The following is a 16582-nucleotide window of genomic DNA, read 5'->3' as shown; positions in this document are numbered from 1 at the left end:
TCTCTTGTCGGTAATTCATGTAAGCCCCAATTTTAACCGCTTTTTCATTGGCGATAACGAAGGAATCCCTGTCCGAATGTTGGCGCAGTAACATCTCCCTCCCGCTCGATCTCCACTCGTACACGGAGGAATCCCTCTGCCCCTAAGTGGCAATTGGATTCCTTTTCCACTTTTCCCCCTATCTGGTTGCCCCCAAGTCTGAATCATGTTGGGTGCCTTGGGCTGGATTCCCCTGTTGTTCGAGCCCTTGGCCGATTGGTACATTCCACCCATCCAGCCCCAAGCCCGATTACGGCCCGAGAACAGGCCCTGGCAAAACATCATCACCGGCGTATACGGCCACCCACCCTTGCTGAAGATCCATGATCGCACCGGTGATGTGAAATGGAGTTTTCGTCGTGAAGATGTGCATCAGGACTTACCTTCCGAACTGCAGCGCTGTCTGTATGGAGGTGCCAATGATGCGACCGACATGAAATACATGCGCGGCGGGGAGAGTGTCGCCGCCATATACAGTGACCTCGTCATAGTCGTGAACCACACCCCGGATGACCCAATCCGCGATAAGAAAATCACTTGGGCTACTTGTCGCGATAATGAGTTTCTATGGAACGCCCATAGTGTCGAACCTCTCCCTAATGACCTCCTCGCGGTCTCCACAACCGGCCAACGGCCTTGGGATGGTATTCTCGTGTACAACATTAGCCTCGACAACCCCCTCGAGGACAATCCGCCCGTCGTGCAAAACATCACAGGTCTTCGCGCCATCCACGGCATGATCTGGGATGAGCAAGGCCAGATGTTATGGGCGACCGGCACCGACGCCGCCGCTGACGGCACAGACCCAATCCCCGCCCACGGGACCATCATAGGCTACCCGTTCGACACGGCAACAGGTGAACTGCGCAAAGATGACCGGTACATCTATCGTCTTCCAAATGCGTACACCATCGAGACCGAATGGGGTAAAGGTTATCCGTGGTGGGCCGGGCCGCACGATCTCGTGCCCGTGCCAAATCAGCGCAAGTTTCTCATCTCAGAGGATCGGGGCTTGCACGCCTTTGACATTGAAACGGGCGAATTCTTCGCCGAGTATGAAGATGTTCAGGAAATGTACATGAAGGGCTTTGAGGTGACGACTGATGATCGGCACGGTATCAATCATACCGGTCACTTTGAGGAGCTACCGCAGTCAGATCTGAAGAGTTTCAACCTGGCGCCGGATGGCAGCTTCATCTATGTGCAGTCGCTCTGGACCAAGTTCCGAGGTTTCCATACCAGCTTGGTGGTCAATGGTGCGCGGCGCAAGATCAACTTGGGCGATGAGATCTATCGGTCGCGCTGGTTTGCTGACATTGATGGATGGCCTAAGCCGAAGTAATCGGGTCTGCACTGTGCAGAGAAACACTTACAAAGGCCCTGTGTTAGGCGGACACGTTCAATTTCAAAGTCCTCGCAACAAATTGGAAGGGAAATGCGTCTGCCTAAACGTCGCGACCCGTTGCACCTCGGCCTGGAGCCCTAAGTCTCATCGGGGCTGTTATTTTGGTAGCCTTGTCTGCTTTTGGCTCGAGACTAAGCCTCGCCTATACGAACGCTTAATCTTAGCGTATCAGGGTCCAGGCTATGGGATCTTGAGATCCACTCTCGCATGGATTGTAACGCATGGCGTGCTTGATCGGCTTCGAAAGCCTCATCACGCAATGAGACAAATTGCACAGGCCTGAGGCAGCAGATTCGGGAGATCATCGTCTATTTTGGGGATTCAGTTGTTGAATGCTCAAAAGAGGGCCCTTGCCAGCCCTGGAGGGTGACGTTCTTATTCGTATTTGAAGTCACTTCTGCAGCCTAGTGCGAATACGAGCGCGAGCCAAGAAGCAATGTTCCAAATTGGCGACAGTGAATAGAGTAGCTCAAGAAGTTCGAAATTAGACCGATCACTTCCATATATGTAACATAAGATCTTATTAACATCCAACTGCATTGGCAAGCCGATATATTCCTCTCGCAATGTTTACTACATACCAGTGCCCAGGTGGTTTAAAAGCTTTCAGAATATTTGCCATGGAAATCTTGAAATGTCTCTCAATTAAACACCGGCGGCGATTTTTGATCGAAGCTGTGGATGTAGACAGCCACTAGTAGTGGCTGTTTTTCATTTGGTGATTGTAATCTTGTCTGCACAGCGGCATCAATTTGTTTACCTCCATAGCAAACCGGCAAATTACGGAATCCAAGTCTACAGGAAACTGACTCTTTACAATTAGATTGGGGCAAAAAATGTATAAAAATGGCTCCCTCGGGTGGTTGTATTTCTAGCCTTATGATAGATCACCTGATGGCGGGGTATCCTAGCAAGCTGCAAGCCTAAAGTAGGCTGACCAATTTACTATAGACCAACAGGCTACTATCATGGCATCAAGCACATTATTCAGTGGTACAAATTCTGGAACTCAAGTGGGACAGAATCATGGTCACATCACTGCTCAGTTTCTACAATTGGAAACATCAAGACAAGCATCATTAGACCAAGCCTGCCTGCGGGATTTGCGAACGACCAATCCTGACGATGATATGAAGCGAATCAAGAACACCTACGGAGGCCTTCTCAGAGACTCGTACCACTAGATCTTAGACAGCAAGGAGTTCCAATAGTGGCAAGGCAGCCCGGGCAACCGTCTCCTCTGGATCCGAGGGGATCCTGGTAAAGGCAAAACAATGCTCCTGTGTCCACGGGTGGTATTATTGAGGAGTTGGCTCAAATGAATCGAGACAACACTGCAACTATCTCTGTTTTTTTCTGCCAAGCTACCGATATACGTATCAACAATGCTACAGCTGTTCTACGTGGCTTGATATACTTACTTGTTATAACGCGCCCATCTCTGCTGGTCCATGTACGGAGTCGGTACGATCGAGCTGGAAAGGCTCTATTCGAGGATATGAATGCGTGGAGTGCACTTTCAGCAATCTTTACAGATATTCTGGAAGACCCGGCTTTGGAGGATGCATTTATTGTGATTGATGCGCTAGATGAGTGCATATATGGTCTTTCTTTCCTTCTGGATCTGATCGTTCAAGAGTCGATCATCCACCCGAGAGTGAAGTGGATCGTCTCTAGTCGCAACTGGCCTGAAATCACAGAGCGCCTTGACTCTAACCAAATATCTGCAATACCACTAGAGCTTAACGAAGCATTCATTTCCGAAGCCGTGAACAGATTTATCAAGCACAGACTCTACGAATTGACGAAAATCAAAAATTATAGCGATGAAACTCGCGCTTCGGTCAATGGCTACCTATTATCAGACTCGCAAGGCACTTTTTTATGGGTATCATTGGTTTGTCAAGAACTTTCTAAAACTCTACGGTGGAATACTCTTAAGAAGCTAGAAGCGTTCCCTCCAGGACTAGATGCCTTATACGGTCGCATGATGGATAGAGTTCTCGACTCGGAGAATGCCGACATCTGCATACAACTGTTAGCTCTCGTCTTAATAGTCTATCGCCCGATAACTATGGATGAACTATGCATGATGATTGAAATGCCTATTGTTATCCCTGATGATCATGAAGCCTTATCAGGAATTATAGCAATGTGTGGCTCATTTCTCGCCTTACGCCAGAATACCATTACGTTTATTCATCAGTCTGCGAAGGAATTTTTGCTACAAGAGGCACCGAATAAGCTCTTTCCTAGAGGCATTGAAGATAAGCACCATCTGGTTTTCATGCGATCGTTAAAGTCTTTGTTCCAAACACTGCAACGTGACATCTGCAGTATCAAGGCTCCAGGTTTTCCAGCTAGGCAAGTTGAAAAGCCAAGTCCGGATCCCCTAAGAGCTACACGGTATGCGTGTATCTACTGGGTTGAGCATCTACAGGCTAGCTGGGGGAACCAAACTATGCGCTCTAGCCTTGATGATGAAGGATATATTGATGGCTTTCTGCAAAAGAAATACCTCAATTGGCTCGAGGCACTTAGCATTTTAGGAAGCATTTCATACGGCATCCAAGCTATGCAAAAGCTTGAGATTATAATTCAGATATGTGTGCTTAATCATTTCACGATTATCTCTTCTCATAGAGGACATGATAGGAGAAAAGCAAGTCACAGGTCCTGCTGAATCGCGCTCGAGACGCTTCTAGGTTCATTCAATATCACAAAACAGCGATTGAAAGCAGCCCTCTGCAAGTATATTATTCACCTTTGATTTTCAGCCCAAGAGAGAGTCTTACAAAAATATGCTATCAGCACAAGAGACCAGTTTGGCTTTTGAATGATCCAATGGTGGTGGAAAATTGGAGTCTATGTCTTCAAACCTTTGAAGGGCATAGTAAGGAAATCACCCAGATTGCCTGGTCCCCAGATGGAAGTCGACTCGCATCAGCATCAGAGGATGCTGTCAGAATCTGGAGCCCAGCTACTGGCCAGTGTGCGTCAACAATCCATATCAGCTCTCCTATCAACTCTCTCAGCTTTCTTAAATTCGACGCAGCCAATTCCTATCAGTTGCACACGAATAATGGTACACTTGATATAGGTCCAGTTGGTTCTTTTACGAAATTGTCTCACTGGCCCACCTTGCCAGATCTACATGGATATGGCCTGAAAGATGACAAGTCTTGGATTACCTATAACGGAGTCAAGATACTATGGGTGCCTGTCGAGTATAGGTTTGCCTATCTCTATCCTTCTTCTACACTGCCAGCAAAATTGGTGATCGGATGCTCAACGGAAGGTCGTTGTATATTTCTCATTCTTGCGGAATCTAATGACATGGCTGGCCCTTCCAAGGTTGATTGATGTAACGTTATTTAATAAGGTTCGTTGGAAAATTCACTCTTATAACATAATTTATATTGGAGCTAATAATAATATTATGATAATCACAATTTAGATATTAGTTAAGAAAAGTGATTCAAACAACGTTTGATTAGCCAAAGAATTCCAAAAATGAAATACTACAGTTAATGATTTTACCAGTTGTGAATCCGCGATTAGATCACGGATGCCATTAAGCACAAGAAAACTTTATTTTTGACCAATGGACATTGAAATATCTAATATTTGGATTGATTCACACATTCACCTTGGCAGATGTTCTTGGAAACTGCTGGACACCTGGAATGATATGTCGTATCTTGAGGTTGGGGTCTTCCCGATGTCCTCAGCTGTCATCATGATGCCTAAAATATATATTCCCGGATACTGTACATACAATTACGAAATTGCCCAACCTCTAGCCCTGGAGGGTCGGAATCTCTGAAGGAAATAGACAATGACTCCATGAGGTGTCAAGTGAAGGACACTTCATCTAGGCAATTTTATCATGAGAAGACAAGTGGATTTTTTTTGAAGGAAAAGTCGACACACGGGGAAAGGGAACAATTAAGACTACAATAGCAGTGCTACGCGTTAGCTCACCATCGACGTCCACACTACTACGTCTGTTTGTCATTGCTCAATAAATTCTCACGGATCTCAGAATTGTTGCGACCGACAATCTGAAATTGTCTTTCTCACGAGTCCGACAGTCTAACTTTGTAAATGATGATTCATCAATCCCCAGATCGCCGCGCACTAACTAGACATAGTCCTCTGCATGTCAGGTGCATATTCATTTTCGTGGCCACTCGGATAAAAGAAGCCGCGGAGGCAAATGATCCTGTTGTGGCCACCGGCAATAAGGGAAATAACTGAGGAGAATTAAGTATACCATTGGGCATTAACACTTTTGAGTCAGTATCATATGCGGGTGGCAACGCAGGCGGAGAATGAATGTCTACGACATCATATCCACATTAATGTATATGCTTAGCCTGGCCCCCAAGAAGGCAAACATTCAATCAATACCCATTCAAGTATGTACCACGCCTCGATTGACGTAGTAGTTGACTAATCTATATTTGGGTGTTGTCAAGGGCGAGCTGAGGGGAACATTTCTAGAAACTGCACATGGTCGCTGTACCTGGGTACAGGAGTTTAGTCGAAGAGGCTCAAAGGAGTGGAATAATCCACCATCCAATAACTAAAGCTTCCTCAGCCAGCCAGCCATGGTCTAACTCCGGACCAAAGAAGATAAACCTGTATGCATCCATCAGTATAACGTGCTCCGTGCGTGACACAGCAAAACTGGGTCACGCCCGCGCCCGGATGATACGGAGGAGGTCTAGATCAGCGAAAGCTGACATCAACTATGAACGCATCCACGGTTGAAAGTGTGAACTGCCGCGCCGATCTCATAACATGTCTGACCCATCACAAACGGGCGCCGTTAAAGCACGACTCGGATCTATCCCTTCGGGTCCGAGCTCACAAGAGGAGAGATCAAAACAAAAACAAAGACAAAGACCAATAAAGCCATCTACGTACATACCGCTGGTCTAGGTTAATGTGCATGTTTACCCCCGCTCACGCGAGGGCCATATTTCCCGAGACAATAGACGAATGGGCAAAGTGGGTGAGAACCAGAATCGGAAATTTGGGTTGGTGCGGATGGAAGCCGATTGGACTGGGCGCTGGAAATTGCGCGGCCAGTGATAGCTGTATGGGCGAGTAGAATACGAGGATTGGGGATGTCGAATAGGAGGCAGAAAGGAGTAAGGTGAATGGTGGGGTGAAGCTAGCCCGGGTGAAAGATGCATGGCGTTTCGGGGCCATGCATTAATCCACAGATATTGGACGCCTTGTGGACATGCGTTGACTTGTTGTACGGAGTACGTGGTGTGGAATTGGTGGTGCAACTGGGTCTGCCATGTACCTGTACGAGGACGATAACAGATCTGACTACAATCTTAAGTTGCAGGCTGGTACAGAGTGGACTAGACCACACTGTTGCGTCCACTAGCTTCAGGGATACTTTCCAGGAAACCCAGGAGAACCAAACTTTTGGGGGTTGCAATGTTCTAGTGGAGAGTTCTCGAAGGCAAAGATCTCCGCGTTCCATGGTTGCCACCCCTTTAGTGGCAAAGTTATCCGGGAACGATGAACACCGAAAGTGGTGATGAGATTACTTTCGTTCCATGTGCTAAATGATGTCGAGATGTGTTTATTTTGTGGGGCTGTGGGAAATGGTGATGACTCCAGCCCCCCTGGCAGCACGCATCCGCGCCTCCATGCAGGGCCGATGATCGGCTAAGACCTGAATCTGGGCATAGCTTAGGAGTTTGGAACCAGTAGTCTACCAGAGTCTATGAACTATTGAATAAGGAGCATGGAACTGGTAAAACTCCAGGTAGCGGTGAGAGAACTCTCGGAAGCAAGCGGTCCAGCTGCATTGCCAATCCTGGGGTGCAGCACGAATGTGATGCATCGTGTAGATCAGGTGATTCTCACCGCAGTTTGACTGGTTGACTCGTATGAGCTGTCCTATACGGTTAGTCCCGGAAAGGCAGAAAGAGGCAGACTTCCCAGCCCTTTGACACAGTTAGGCGCCTAGAGGAGTCACACAAATGGCCCCCCCCCCCCAACTCACCACGTTTGGCCAATCAGTCCAGAACTGACACAGTTGGTCCAGGGTCTGCAGGCCCGTGCAACCAGAGTCGGAAAAGCGGATCCACTCGTTCTCGAAAACAGCAACGCCCTGTTCTTTGATTGGCTCATGACCCCTCCTGCATCGCCTCACTTTTTGTTGATGGTCGGTGCTCTCGATGCTTTCTCCTTTAACTCGCACGGGGCAGAATAGAGTTGGGGCCAAAGTGAATTAAAACCTATGTATCATACAAATTAGTTAGCCTCTGATCCTGGTCCCGCAGAAACAACCCCATACTACAAGTGAAACGGAACACGGAACACGGTTGGAGGAAACATTCTACCAACAGGTTTTGTGTTTATTTGAAAATTATAAATTATTATGAATTGTATTTTTTATTGCGGGGCTGGGCATACAAGATTGGCCATGTGGGAACGGGATGAAGTGGCGGAGAGGTCGAAGAGGTCTCGAATCATAATTGCCACTAGGGAAGTTGGCAGAAGGAGGTGGAGAAGCCGAAGAAAGGGGGCAAGTGACCAACAAAAAAAGAAAAGAGTGGAAGTTCGATGCCAATCAGGACCCGCAGGTGGCGCATGCAAGTTGATGTGCTCCGGGCACAACAACCATTATGATTGGGCGGTGAAGACTGGTCCCCCCCTACTAGTCCCGGCACTAGTGCAGGCTGCACACCGCTTCCTGGAGCCACGGTGGCCTGGCCTAACCACATGGAACACGACTCGACGCATCATCGATATTTTTATCGCCCCCCTTCCCCTCCTTATATTGTTCTTATTCATGTTGATACTTTCCTTGCCCTATCACTACAGTATATTCCTTTTTTGCACTTGTTTTGTTTTTTTAATTTATATATACCCGCCACCCCCATACCAGAAAGACCGCATCATTACCTAGATCGGCCCCCCTTCTCTCTCTGGACTTTTGCTTACTTCCTGGAATGGATTCCTGCCCTTGAATGCCGTTGCATTTGGAAAGATTCACTACTTCCCTGGACAGCCCGGATCACTTGGAAATACTTCTATCGCCACTCTCTTCTTTTATCCTAAAGATTTGAGAGTTCTTGGATTTTACTTATATACCCGGATTTACAACTTCTTTTTACTTTCCCCTACTAAATATCATGTATCCGGCCATGCTTCCAACACCACCACCATCTCCCACTCTCCGGTGTTATGCTCCCGAGGATCGATTAGGATTTATTTTGGCCAACCGTCTGGAACTTACTGGCATTCTGGGTGTCGGTGCCTATGGAGTCGTCTACACTGCCGTGGATATTCACACCAACATCTCCTATGCCGTCAAGGCCCTTAACAAAGCTGGGCTGGATCCCCGACAACTGAAGTACCAACAGCGCGAGATCCGTTTGCACCATTTGGCCAGCCAACATCCCAATGTTGTCTCCTTGGTTCGCATTATGGATTCCGTGGATTGCACCTACGTCGTCATGGAATACTGCCCAGAGGGTGATTTGTTCTCCAGTATCACTGATAAGGGAAACTTTGTCGCCAATGACCCGTTGGTCAAGCGTGTGTTCTTGCAACTGCTGGATGCCGTGCAGTTCTGCCATTCTATCGGGATTTACCACCGGGATCTGAAGCCTGAGAACGTCTTAGTGACCGACCAGGGCATGACCGTCAAATTGGCCGACTTTGGCCTGGCCACCACGGATTATTTCACCACGGATTTTGGTTGCGGTTCCACATTCTACATGTCGCCTGGTAAGTACTTGTTTCACGCCATAGATGAGACCGACCCTCCCCATTTTCCCCGCCCGGACCAACCTAATTTATCCCAAACAGAATGTCAACAGACCAACCCCCGACCCATGTCTTGTTACTCCTCCGCAGCCAATGACGTTTGGAGCTTGGGCGTGATGCTCGTGAACTTGACCTGCGGTCGCAACCCATGGAAGCGCGCCTCCGTCGAAGATTCCACATTCCGGGCATACCTCAAGGACCCCTTCTTCCTCAAGTCTATCCTTCCCTTATCCACGGAGATGGTCTGTATTCTCAGCCGCGTGTTTGAGCGCGACCCTTCCCAGAGGATCACCATCCCGGAGTTGCGCCAACTGATCGTGGATTGCCCCCGCTTCACCGAACAACCCCCTGTGGCCCCTTGGGTGCCGGACCAGATTCCGCAGGCCGACTACCTGGTCCAGCCCCAGATGCCCTTCGTTCCCTTGGAACCCCTACATGCCCAACAGTCTGGATCGTCGTCGGATTCTTCACACTATTCTGATTTCTCCGACTCGGCCATCTCCGATACTTCCGCCTTGACCGAGGATTACGGCGACTACGGTGATTACAACTGCATGTCGCCTATGGTCTCGGAACAGGTGCAGGTACCGGACTGTAAGGTTGTCTTTCCTCACCCCATCTGCGTGGACCATGGTATTCCCGCGGACACCTTCACGGGAGCACCCATTCTGGTCTGTTAAAAAACCCATCGACTTAACGCAGCTATTACGATTTACACGCCTTCTAAACCCGATGTACGCACCGGGAATTCTTTTGATTTTTATCCACGTTTTCGGGATTTTTACCTCCACCTGGACTTCACCCTAAAAGCCGCCAAAAATAAGGTCGCCGAGTTGAGGATTCCATCCCTGGGACTCGGCCGCCACTCTTCTCCCCTTTTCTTCCTTGGACATACTTCTCTCCACTGGACCATATTCTCCCTTGGACTGTGACCATATTTGCATCGTCCACTGGATTTTGGGCTATCTTTCTATTACGGCCATTTCCGTTACTTTCCACGGTTGATTTGGCTTTCGCTTCTACTGTTTTAATATTTTGCACCACATACCAGGAGGCCAGCTTTGTTATTATTTTTTTTTTTTTGTTTTTCATTTACTTGGACAAGTTTTCGAGATTTCTGGCATATATTAGGAGGCACGACTGAAGATTGCCCCTGGGAGGGCAGATGACATATTCTTTTGCGCGCGGAGTCGTTTCAGGCGTTAAAGAGCTGATTACCACATTGGCTGCGGACTTTTGTTTTCTTTAATTCCGGGAAAGGATTCATGTCTATTTTCGTACCTGTTTATGATATATGGGTGGTGATTTGATCTCGGATTTGTTGCATATGTGCATAGACTTATTGGCATGGTTGGAACGGATTGGATTGGACTAGGACTGGGATTTACGATATGATACCAACAATGGAGCTATAATTGCATGCCATCTACACAACTTCCATCATCCACCTTCCTGGTTTTCATTTCCAAGTAATCTTAATGACTTCTCCGTGCAACGTTTCCCCGTCCTACATCCGCAAGGCAGAGTACACCGACTATGCGGGTCGTCTCGTGTGGATGCTGTGGATGCTCCAACTGTCGTACCACCCATTGCTGCCCAAGTGAGACGTGAGGCATGAGGCATGAACGAGCGCCAACCCTCTCGGGTATGCCGAGGCCTTTTTCCACGTCGTCCTGCGGCCTGGATCTCACATATTTGCGATCAGCGTTGCGTGATTCGCCACAGGTGCTTTAGCCTTTTGCGCCCAGGTGCTGGATTGGAGATAAAAAACCTCATGCTCTCTGCATCGTGGAACAGCTGCGTAACGTTCTCCGCATGCAAACTATATTGCTTTTCCCAGAGCTTACCGACATCTACACCGGTTTTTCCTTTGCTTTTGACTGGATCGTTCAATGGGATTCGTGTCCTGGGGTTCAAGGTTTGGCTCCACTGAAGCTAGCTATCCTCCACAATCTAGAGTTTGGATTCTGCCTTCATACCTAACCATTGCGGGTCTGATGTAGTGTACCTGATTAGGTACCTAGTCACTGGTATCCACCTTGTTGAAAATCAATTGTGCGCTAGATATTGCCCATCGGCCGCGACTGATGCAGTCTACCTGTGAGATCCACAGGAAAATCTCGCATTCAACACTTTCACGAACTTATGTGGTACTGCCCCATCAGATTGGGAAATAAAAGGCGTCGCTGGCTGGTGGGGCTAGAATAGTCACTGTTGTCATGGCCCACCTGGTAGTGTAGGGCCGGTGAGTGTTTCCCCATGGCCTGATGAGGGCCCAGAAGCGGGGGCAGGGGGCGGACGTCTTGTCTGGGCTTCACTTAGGTTTCCCATACTGGATGGCTGGGAGCACAAAAAAGTGGAATAATATGTAAAGAAGAATGATAGAGATAATAATATTAAATAATAATTTCGAACTTAATACCTAAATCCACAGAGGAGTCGCGGATGTTTGATTATGATAATGGGGTTCCTGAATGCACTTGGACCGATCAAATAGTACCTGTAGCCCTGAAATGCGTTAAATACTCTACCTTGCCTGATAAACCTCTTCAGAATGGTCGTTTGATCTACTTAGATGCGATAATATCTTCTCGATAGTCAACGGGGAAGTAGGTAATGTTGGCCCGGGTGTAGGTGAAAATAGAGCACCCAACGAAGCAAATTGATATGAACTTATTTTAGATTGCACTACAGAGACACACTAGAGAACCAACTTAGATATCAGAACAGGAGTATTGGTTGATCTCATACGAAACATGAAACATGAGTATGCCCACCCATACAGAATTGACCCAAATCAGGACACTTGCCTAGACGGGGATGTCGGCAGCATGCATAGCGGTGCCAAGTTCGACAACACCATATCGTATCCAAGGCTATATCCACCACTGCTCTAGCCATTTGAAACTATGCCTTGTTAGAGCGTGGTCTAGACCCTAGCCTATTTTCAAGGAATCCTTTGCAGAGACGACAAGTGGATGCCGATGTTTGCTCAAGTTCGCGTAGGCAGACGTTCGTGGCTATGCTGCATCATACTGTAAGTAGAAGTCAGTCGGCAATGGTGCGTGAAGCGTCATGCGGCTAACCAACCTCACATGCTATTGCGATGTGTGTTGGTGACTGGTTGGCTGATTTTCCCCGATGCGCATTAGGCTGGCGCTTATGCGCTGCACCTCTGAGGTGAGGGGCGACTCTGAGACAACTTGTGGGTTTGGTTGTTTCTGCTTGTTTTTGGCATCGCATGTCTGACTCTGGTGGGGATTGCGGGCCATTTTCGTTTCGATATTTGTAGTTATTGATGCAGAGGAATTCTGGGTGAGTTAGGCACTTGTGGATACATGTCGGTCGATGGCCGAATTCTGTTTCAAAGGGTGTCATGTTCCTGGCTTCATACTTTGTAAATTATCAAAAGCCACACTTCAAGAAATGGATCAGACTATGGGCTAGATGGGCAACTCCGGTGAGCTTCGTCACTCGGCATGTGGAATAGAGATCTGGGGTTCTCCACTACTTGTGCGTGTCAACATTGGAAGAATGTACATTTTCTACTCAGGTGGCACAGTCACGAAAAACCCATGGCCACATGTGACAAGACTGAATAGCAAGCCAACTCAAATTACATATTGCGCCCACCAGTAACCCGGATGGTCTCCCCGTTCACGTAGGAGAAGTACGGGCTGGCAACACCCAAAATAGACCGCGCGGCTTCCTCAGGGCTAGCCGGTCTCCGCAGCGGGATATCCGGGAAAGACTCAGTCTTAGACTCGTCGCCCTTCTTAGTAGCAAGCTGCTTGCCAGGAATACCCAGCGCGACCTTAGTACCGTCAGGGGTGGTGACGAAGGCGCCCTCTTCCTTGGCAGCGGTAAGACGAGTAGTCACATAGCCAAAGGCGATAGTATTGGAGCGCACGCCAAAGGCAGGACCCCATTCTTTAGCAATGGTGCGGGTAAGACCGACAACACCGGCTTTAGCGACAGCGTAGTTGGCTTGGCCACTATCGAGTCCGGTGGTTAGCCTTTTGTTCATTTTCACCCGGGACAGAAGGAAGGCATCAAGTTAACTTACGCATTGCCATGAATGCCACTTGTGCTGCTGATGTTGATAACAACCCGCGGCTCCTGGTCCTTGACGCGGAAATACGGCGCGGCCTCTCGCACCAACCGGAAAGGCGCAGTGTTGTGCACTGCAAGCATGGTATCCCATTGCTTATCGGTGATCTACAGATTCGTCAAGGGTACCCCCGTTAGCCCTTCATATGCCTAGCTAGGGTAATGTACAATGGGGTGATCTTGGGACGACAAGGGCAATGTATCAAGTGAGAAGAGCAAGGGGACTCACCTTGTGAATCACACCGTCCCAAGTAAAACCGGCGTTGTTGACAATAATGTGGATCTTGCCACCACCGAACTCGGCTGTGCGCTTCACAAGCTCGGTTATGTAGTTGCTGTCCAAAACGTCGCCGGCTACAGCCAAGGCGCGGCCAGGCTCGGCGGCATTGATGGCGTCAGCGACCGCGTTGGCCTTCTCTATTTTGGGAGATTAGTTATGTTTCAAGGAAAGGTCCATTTAATATGATTTGCAAATTAGCAGGAAGGAATGGAGAGCTGAAAGCACATACTGCCATCGATATCTGCTACCACAACCTTGGCGCCCTCGTTGGCAAAAAGCCGAGCTGCCTCCGCGCCGATACCTTGGCCCGCACCAGTAATGATGGCCACCTGGCCAGCAAGAAGACCGGCTGGGTAATTGAGGTGCTTGTTAATCTGGGCAAGACGATCGGTAGGTGCCATTTTGATGTTATGTTTTGCTGGTGATGTACCGGGTAAGATGAGGGGAAAGCTGGGGTCTTATACAAGGCGGTCGAAATGCCGAGGCTCGCCGCGGACCGAGAGTGTGGGGTTGTCAAAAGTAACGAGAACTATGAATGAACTACTATATGCTGAACAAAAAAAACAATGGAAAACACATAACCCATATAGCCTATTAAATTCAATTTTGCTGGTCAAAGTAGCCGATGCATGTTTACTGTCGAGCTGAATAGTATCTACGCAAAAGAACCTCCCGTAGATACAACTTGGTGGGAAAGGAGACAATGAATAAAAATGATTTAACGCAGCAAAATACCTCCTCCCATCCAGATCTTCCATATTCGCAAAAAAAGCATCAAAGGGACTCATTTCTTATTGAGTATTTGGATCCACAGATACAGTCACTCGAGACGGATTGCAAGAATGCTTCCACTGTAGCTTCGTAGCCCCCAATGATAGGCAGAAGACAGGTATTCCCAGGATTGGACATCGTATCTGATGCTTGATGTGACAACGTCGGACCAAAGTGCCCCGATGAAGCATAGGGCTGATTGACTAGATCTTCACTCTTCAACCTCGGATCTGCAGAGCCTTCGGCATCAAGAAGCTTCGGGTCTTCAAGACAGACGGCATTGACAGCTGCTGTTAACATGGATAGAACATCTTTGCACTGGAGTAACAACTTTCGAAGTAAGAAAGCCCGTATCTGTCGGTCGTCATCCTGGGCGACCTCATAATGTCCATAGCGAATATCGCCATGCTCCACCCGAGGCATTCGTGATGTCTCGCGTGAAATCCAATACTCGAACAACTGTAGGGTCAGGTTGAGGACAGATATGACTAGAAGCAGGTTCGCGCTGTCTTTGCTACATTTGACACACTGCATGAAAACCTGGCATGCACAAAATGTGGCTTTGACCGCTTGAAGGCTATGGTCGAACCGAAGAGGCATAGATTCGGCAAGAAGGTGATTCAGTCGATTCATATAGAATATCTGCCTGTCCACACATTCGCATGGTGCCGCCGGGTACGGAGAAGAGACAGATCCACCAAAAGGCGGGCTCGCCATTCCGTCGATCAGAGGGTCTGCTGGGAGAAACGTCGGTGTGACGGGTGTGTGTGGGTATCCCAAACCATGGGGCATCGTAGGACAGGAATCCATCAGATCAGTGAAGGGTGAGCCATCGACTGTTGCCAGCTGCGAAGGACATATGGGCGTGTCTAATGCGGTATTACTACCAAAACTTCTTGGGCTTTCCCAGAGTCCAGGTGGACCCGGAATCATACATATCTGAGATATAAAGGTTAGGATTTTTCATGATAGTCAAAAAGTGTTTACCCACATCGTCATCCATCACTGAATCTCCCATATGGCCTGGATACTCAGTAGGAACTCGAGGTTCTCGGTCTGCCACGGGAGGCACAATGCGATTGCCACGAAAACCCCGGATAGGTGGCTTATCCTCCTGAAGTTGACCCAATTTGCGGAGAGTAGCTCGATTCTTACTGCCCTTAGGCTTGCCAGATCGGTTGGCAAAGCCATATTGACATTGCAAGCCATGCCGCAGACACCTTGTACAGACGTTCTTCCCAGACAGGTTGCATTTCACCTTGGATTGTCTACAGTTCTCGCATGCTGTTCGAAGTTTTGGTGCATTACCCCCGCCATAGGGACTGCCATTGGATTCGGCAAGCATCGAGGGCAAAAGAGGAGTGAAAGCTGGGAAGATTATTCGAGGAGATTTCTTCTCTTTTTGCTTGGGACCAGGTATATGGAGGTATCTGACGGGGAAGGTCGACAATGCCGGGGCGATCAGTGCATAAGACCATGAAAAATCAAACAGGTAATTCTGGGTTTGACGTGCATAGAATCCAATAGGACACATCGAGTCCCTCCCCCCTTCTTCTGACACACACACCGTCTCCACTGTGCTCGTATATATAAAAACAAACTCAAGCTTCATGTTCCAAGAAAACCAGCAAGAAAAAATGTCACACTTGCATTCGGATTCCTATACCGGCGGCAGCCGCAAAGAGGTCAGCCGCTGTGAAACCCAAGAATACTTTCATCTGATCAACTTGGTCGGGGATGGCGACAGGCACTTTGAAAGTAAAATCAAAGGGTTGCCCGCCTTCCCCTCTCTCGAACCCCACAGACTTGATGATGGGCCAGATAGAAGAAAGCATTGCTGGGTCCAGCTGTTGCTCAATTAGAGCATCGTTCGTGATAGGTAAAAGCAGAAAGGCAAGTTTGGGACCTGGAGCACCCTAGGGGTCTTCACAGTCACACACCCTGATGCAACATCGTAAATGACCCACGGAGTTAAGTTTTCCAATTATTATTGTATTTCTCTCATGAGCTGTTTTCTTGATTTCTTGGGAGATATGACGACCACCACTGCTGACAAGGGCTATTCTAGGAGTATGTTGTCGGCCAGGCCTGCATGCACCGCCAATGAGAACTTATCTACAATCCCTTCAATGACGAGGAGCACCATGTGAAATCTTGAGTGCGCTGCAACT

The 16582-nt window shown here is 48.3% G+C and overlaps 5 protein-coding genes across 5 annotated transcripts; 3 read left to right on the top strand and 2 right to left on the bottom strand.

The window, feature by feature from the left end:
* Nucleotides 1-205: 205 nt before the first annotated feature.
* On the top strand, nucleotides 206-1381 carry N7503_008865 (uncharacterized protein; the record flags this gene model as incomplete). The annotated part of the gene is made up of 1 exon (XM_057068412.1): nucleotides 206-1381. One exon carries the CDS (start codon nucleotides 206-208, stop codon nucleotides 1379-1381), a length of 1176 nt encoding a protein of 391 aa, XP_056919267.1.
* Nucleotides 1382-2412: 1031 nt separating this feature from the next.
* N7503_008864 (WD40 repeat domain-containing protein) lies at nucleotides 2413-4807 on the top strand (the record flags this gene model as incomplete). Its single annotated transcript, XM_057068411.1, has 3 exons — nucleotides 2413-2618; nucleotides 2711-4052; nucleotides 4100-4807. The coding sequence occupies 3 exons, from the start codon at nucleotides 2413-2415 to the stop codon at nucleotides 4805-4807; spliced, it is 2256 nt and encodes a 751-aa protein (XP_056919266.1).
* Nucleotides 4808-8605: 3798 nt separating this feature from the next.
* Nucleotides 8606-10217, top strand: N7503_008863 (serine/threonine-protein kinase). Its single transcript, XM_057068410.1, has 2 exons — nucleotides 8606-9211; nucleotides 9293-10217. The coding sequence occupies exons 1-2, from the start codon at nucleotides 8614-8616 to the stop codon at nucleotides 9928-9930; spliced, it is 1236 nt and encodes a 411-aa protein (XP_056919265.1). The 5' UTR covers nucleotides 8606-8613; the 3' UTR covers nucleotides 9931-10217.
* Nucleotides 10218-12853: 2636 nt separating this feature from the next.
* On the bottom strand, nucleotides 12854-14185 carry N7503_008862 (SDR family NAD(P)-dependent oxidoreductase). The gene is made up of 4 exons (XM_057068409.1): nucleotides 13870-14185; nucleotides 13590-13777; nucleotides 13317-13468; nucleotides 12854-13245 (listed from the first exon to the last, which is right to left on the bottom strand). Exons 1-4 carry the CDS (start codon nucleotides 14039-14041, stop codon nucleotides 12867-12869), a joined length of 891 nt encoding a protein of 296 aa, XP_056919264.1. The 5' UTR covers nucleotides 14042-14185; the 3' UTR covers nucleotides 12854-12866.
* A 229-nt stretch (nucleotides 14186-14414) lies between these two features.
* N7503_008861 (Zn(II)2Cys6 transcription factor domain-containing protein) lies at nucleotides 14415-15756 on the bottom strand (the record flags this gene model as incomplete). Its single annotated transcript, XM_057068408.1, has 2 exons — nucleotides 14415-15350; nucleotides 15403-15756. The coding sequence occupies 2 exons, from the start codon at nucleotides 15754-15756 to the stop codon at nucleotides 14415-14417; spliced, it is 1290 nt and encodes a 429-aa protein (XP_056919263.1).
* Nucleotides 15757-16582: the final 826 nt, after the last annotated feature.

This window comes from Penicillium pulvis (genome assembly GCF_028828015.1).
Source record: "Penicillium pulvis strain IBT 33274 chromosome Unknown contig_7_segment1_segment0, whole genome shotgun sequence".
Lineage (NCBI taxonomy): Eukaryota > Fungi > Ascomycota > Eurotiomycetes > Eurotiales > Aspergillaceae > Penicillium > Penicillium pulvis.
The sequence above is the reverse complement of the archived record's forward strand: the minus strand, read 5'-3'. Positions and strand labels throughout refer to the sequence as shown.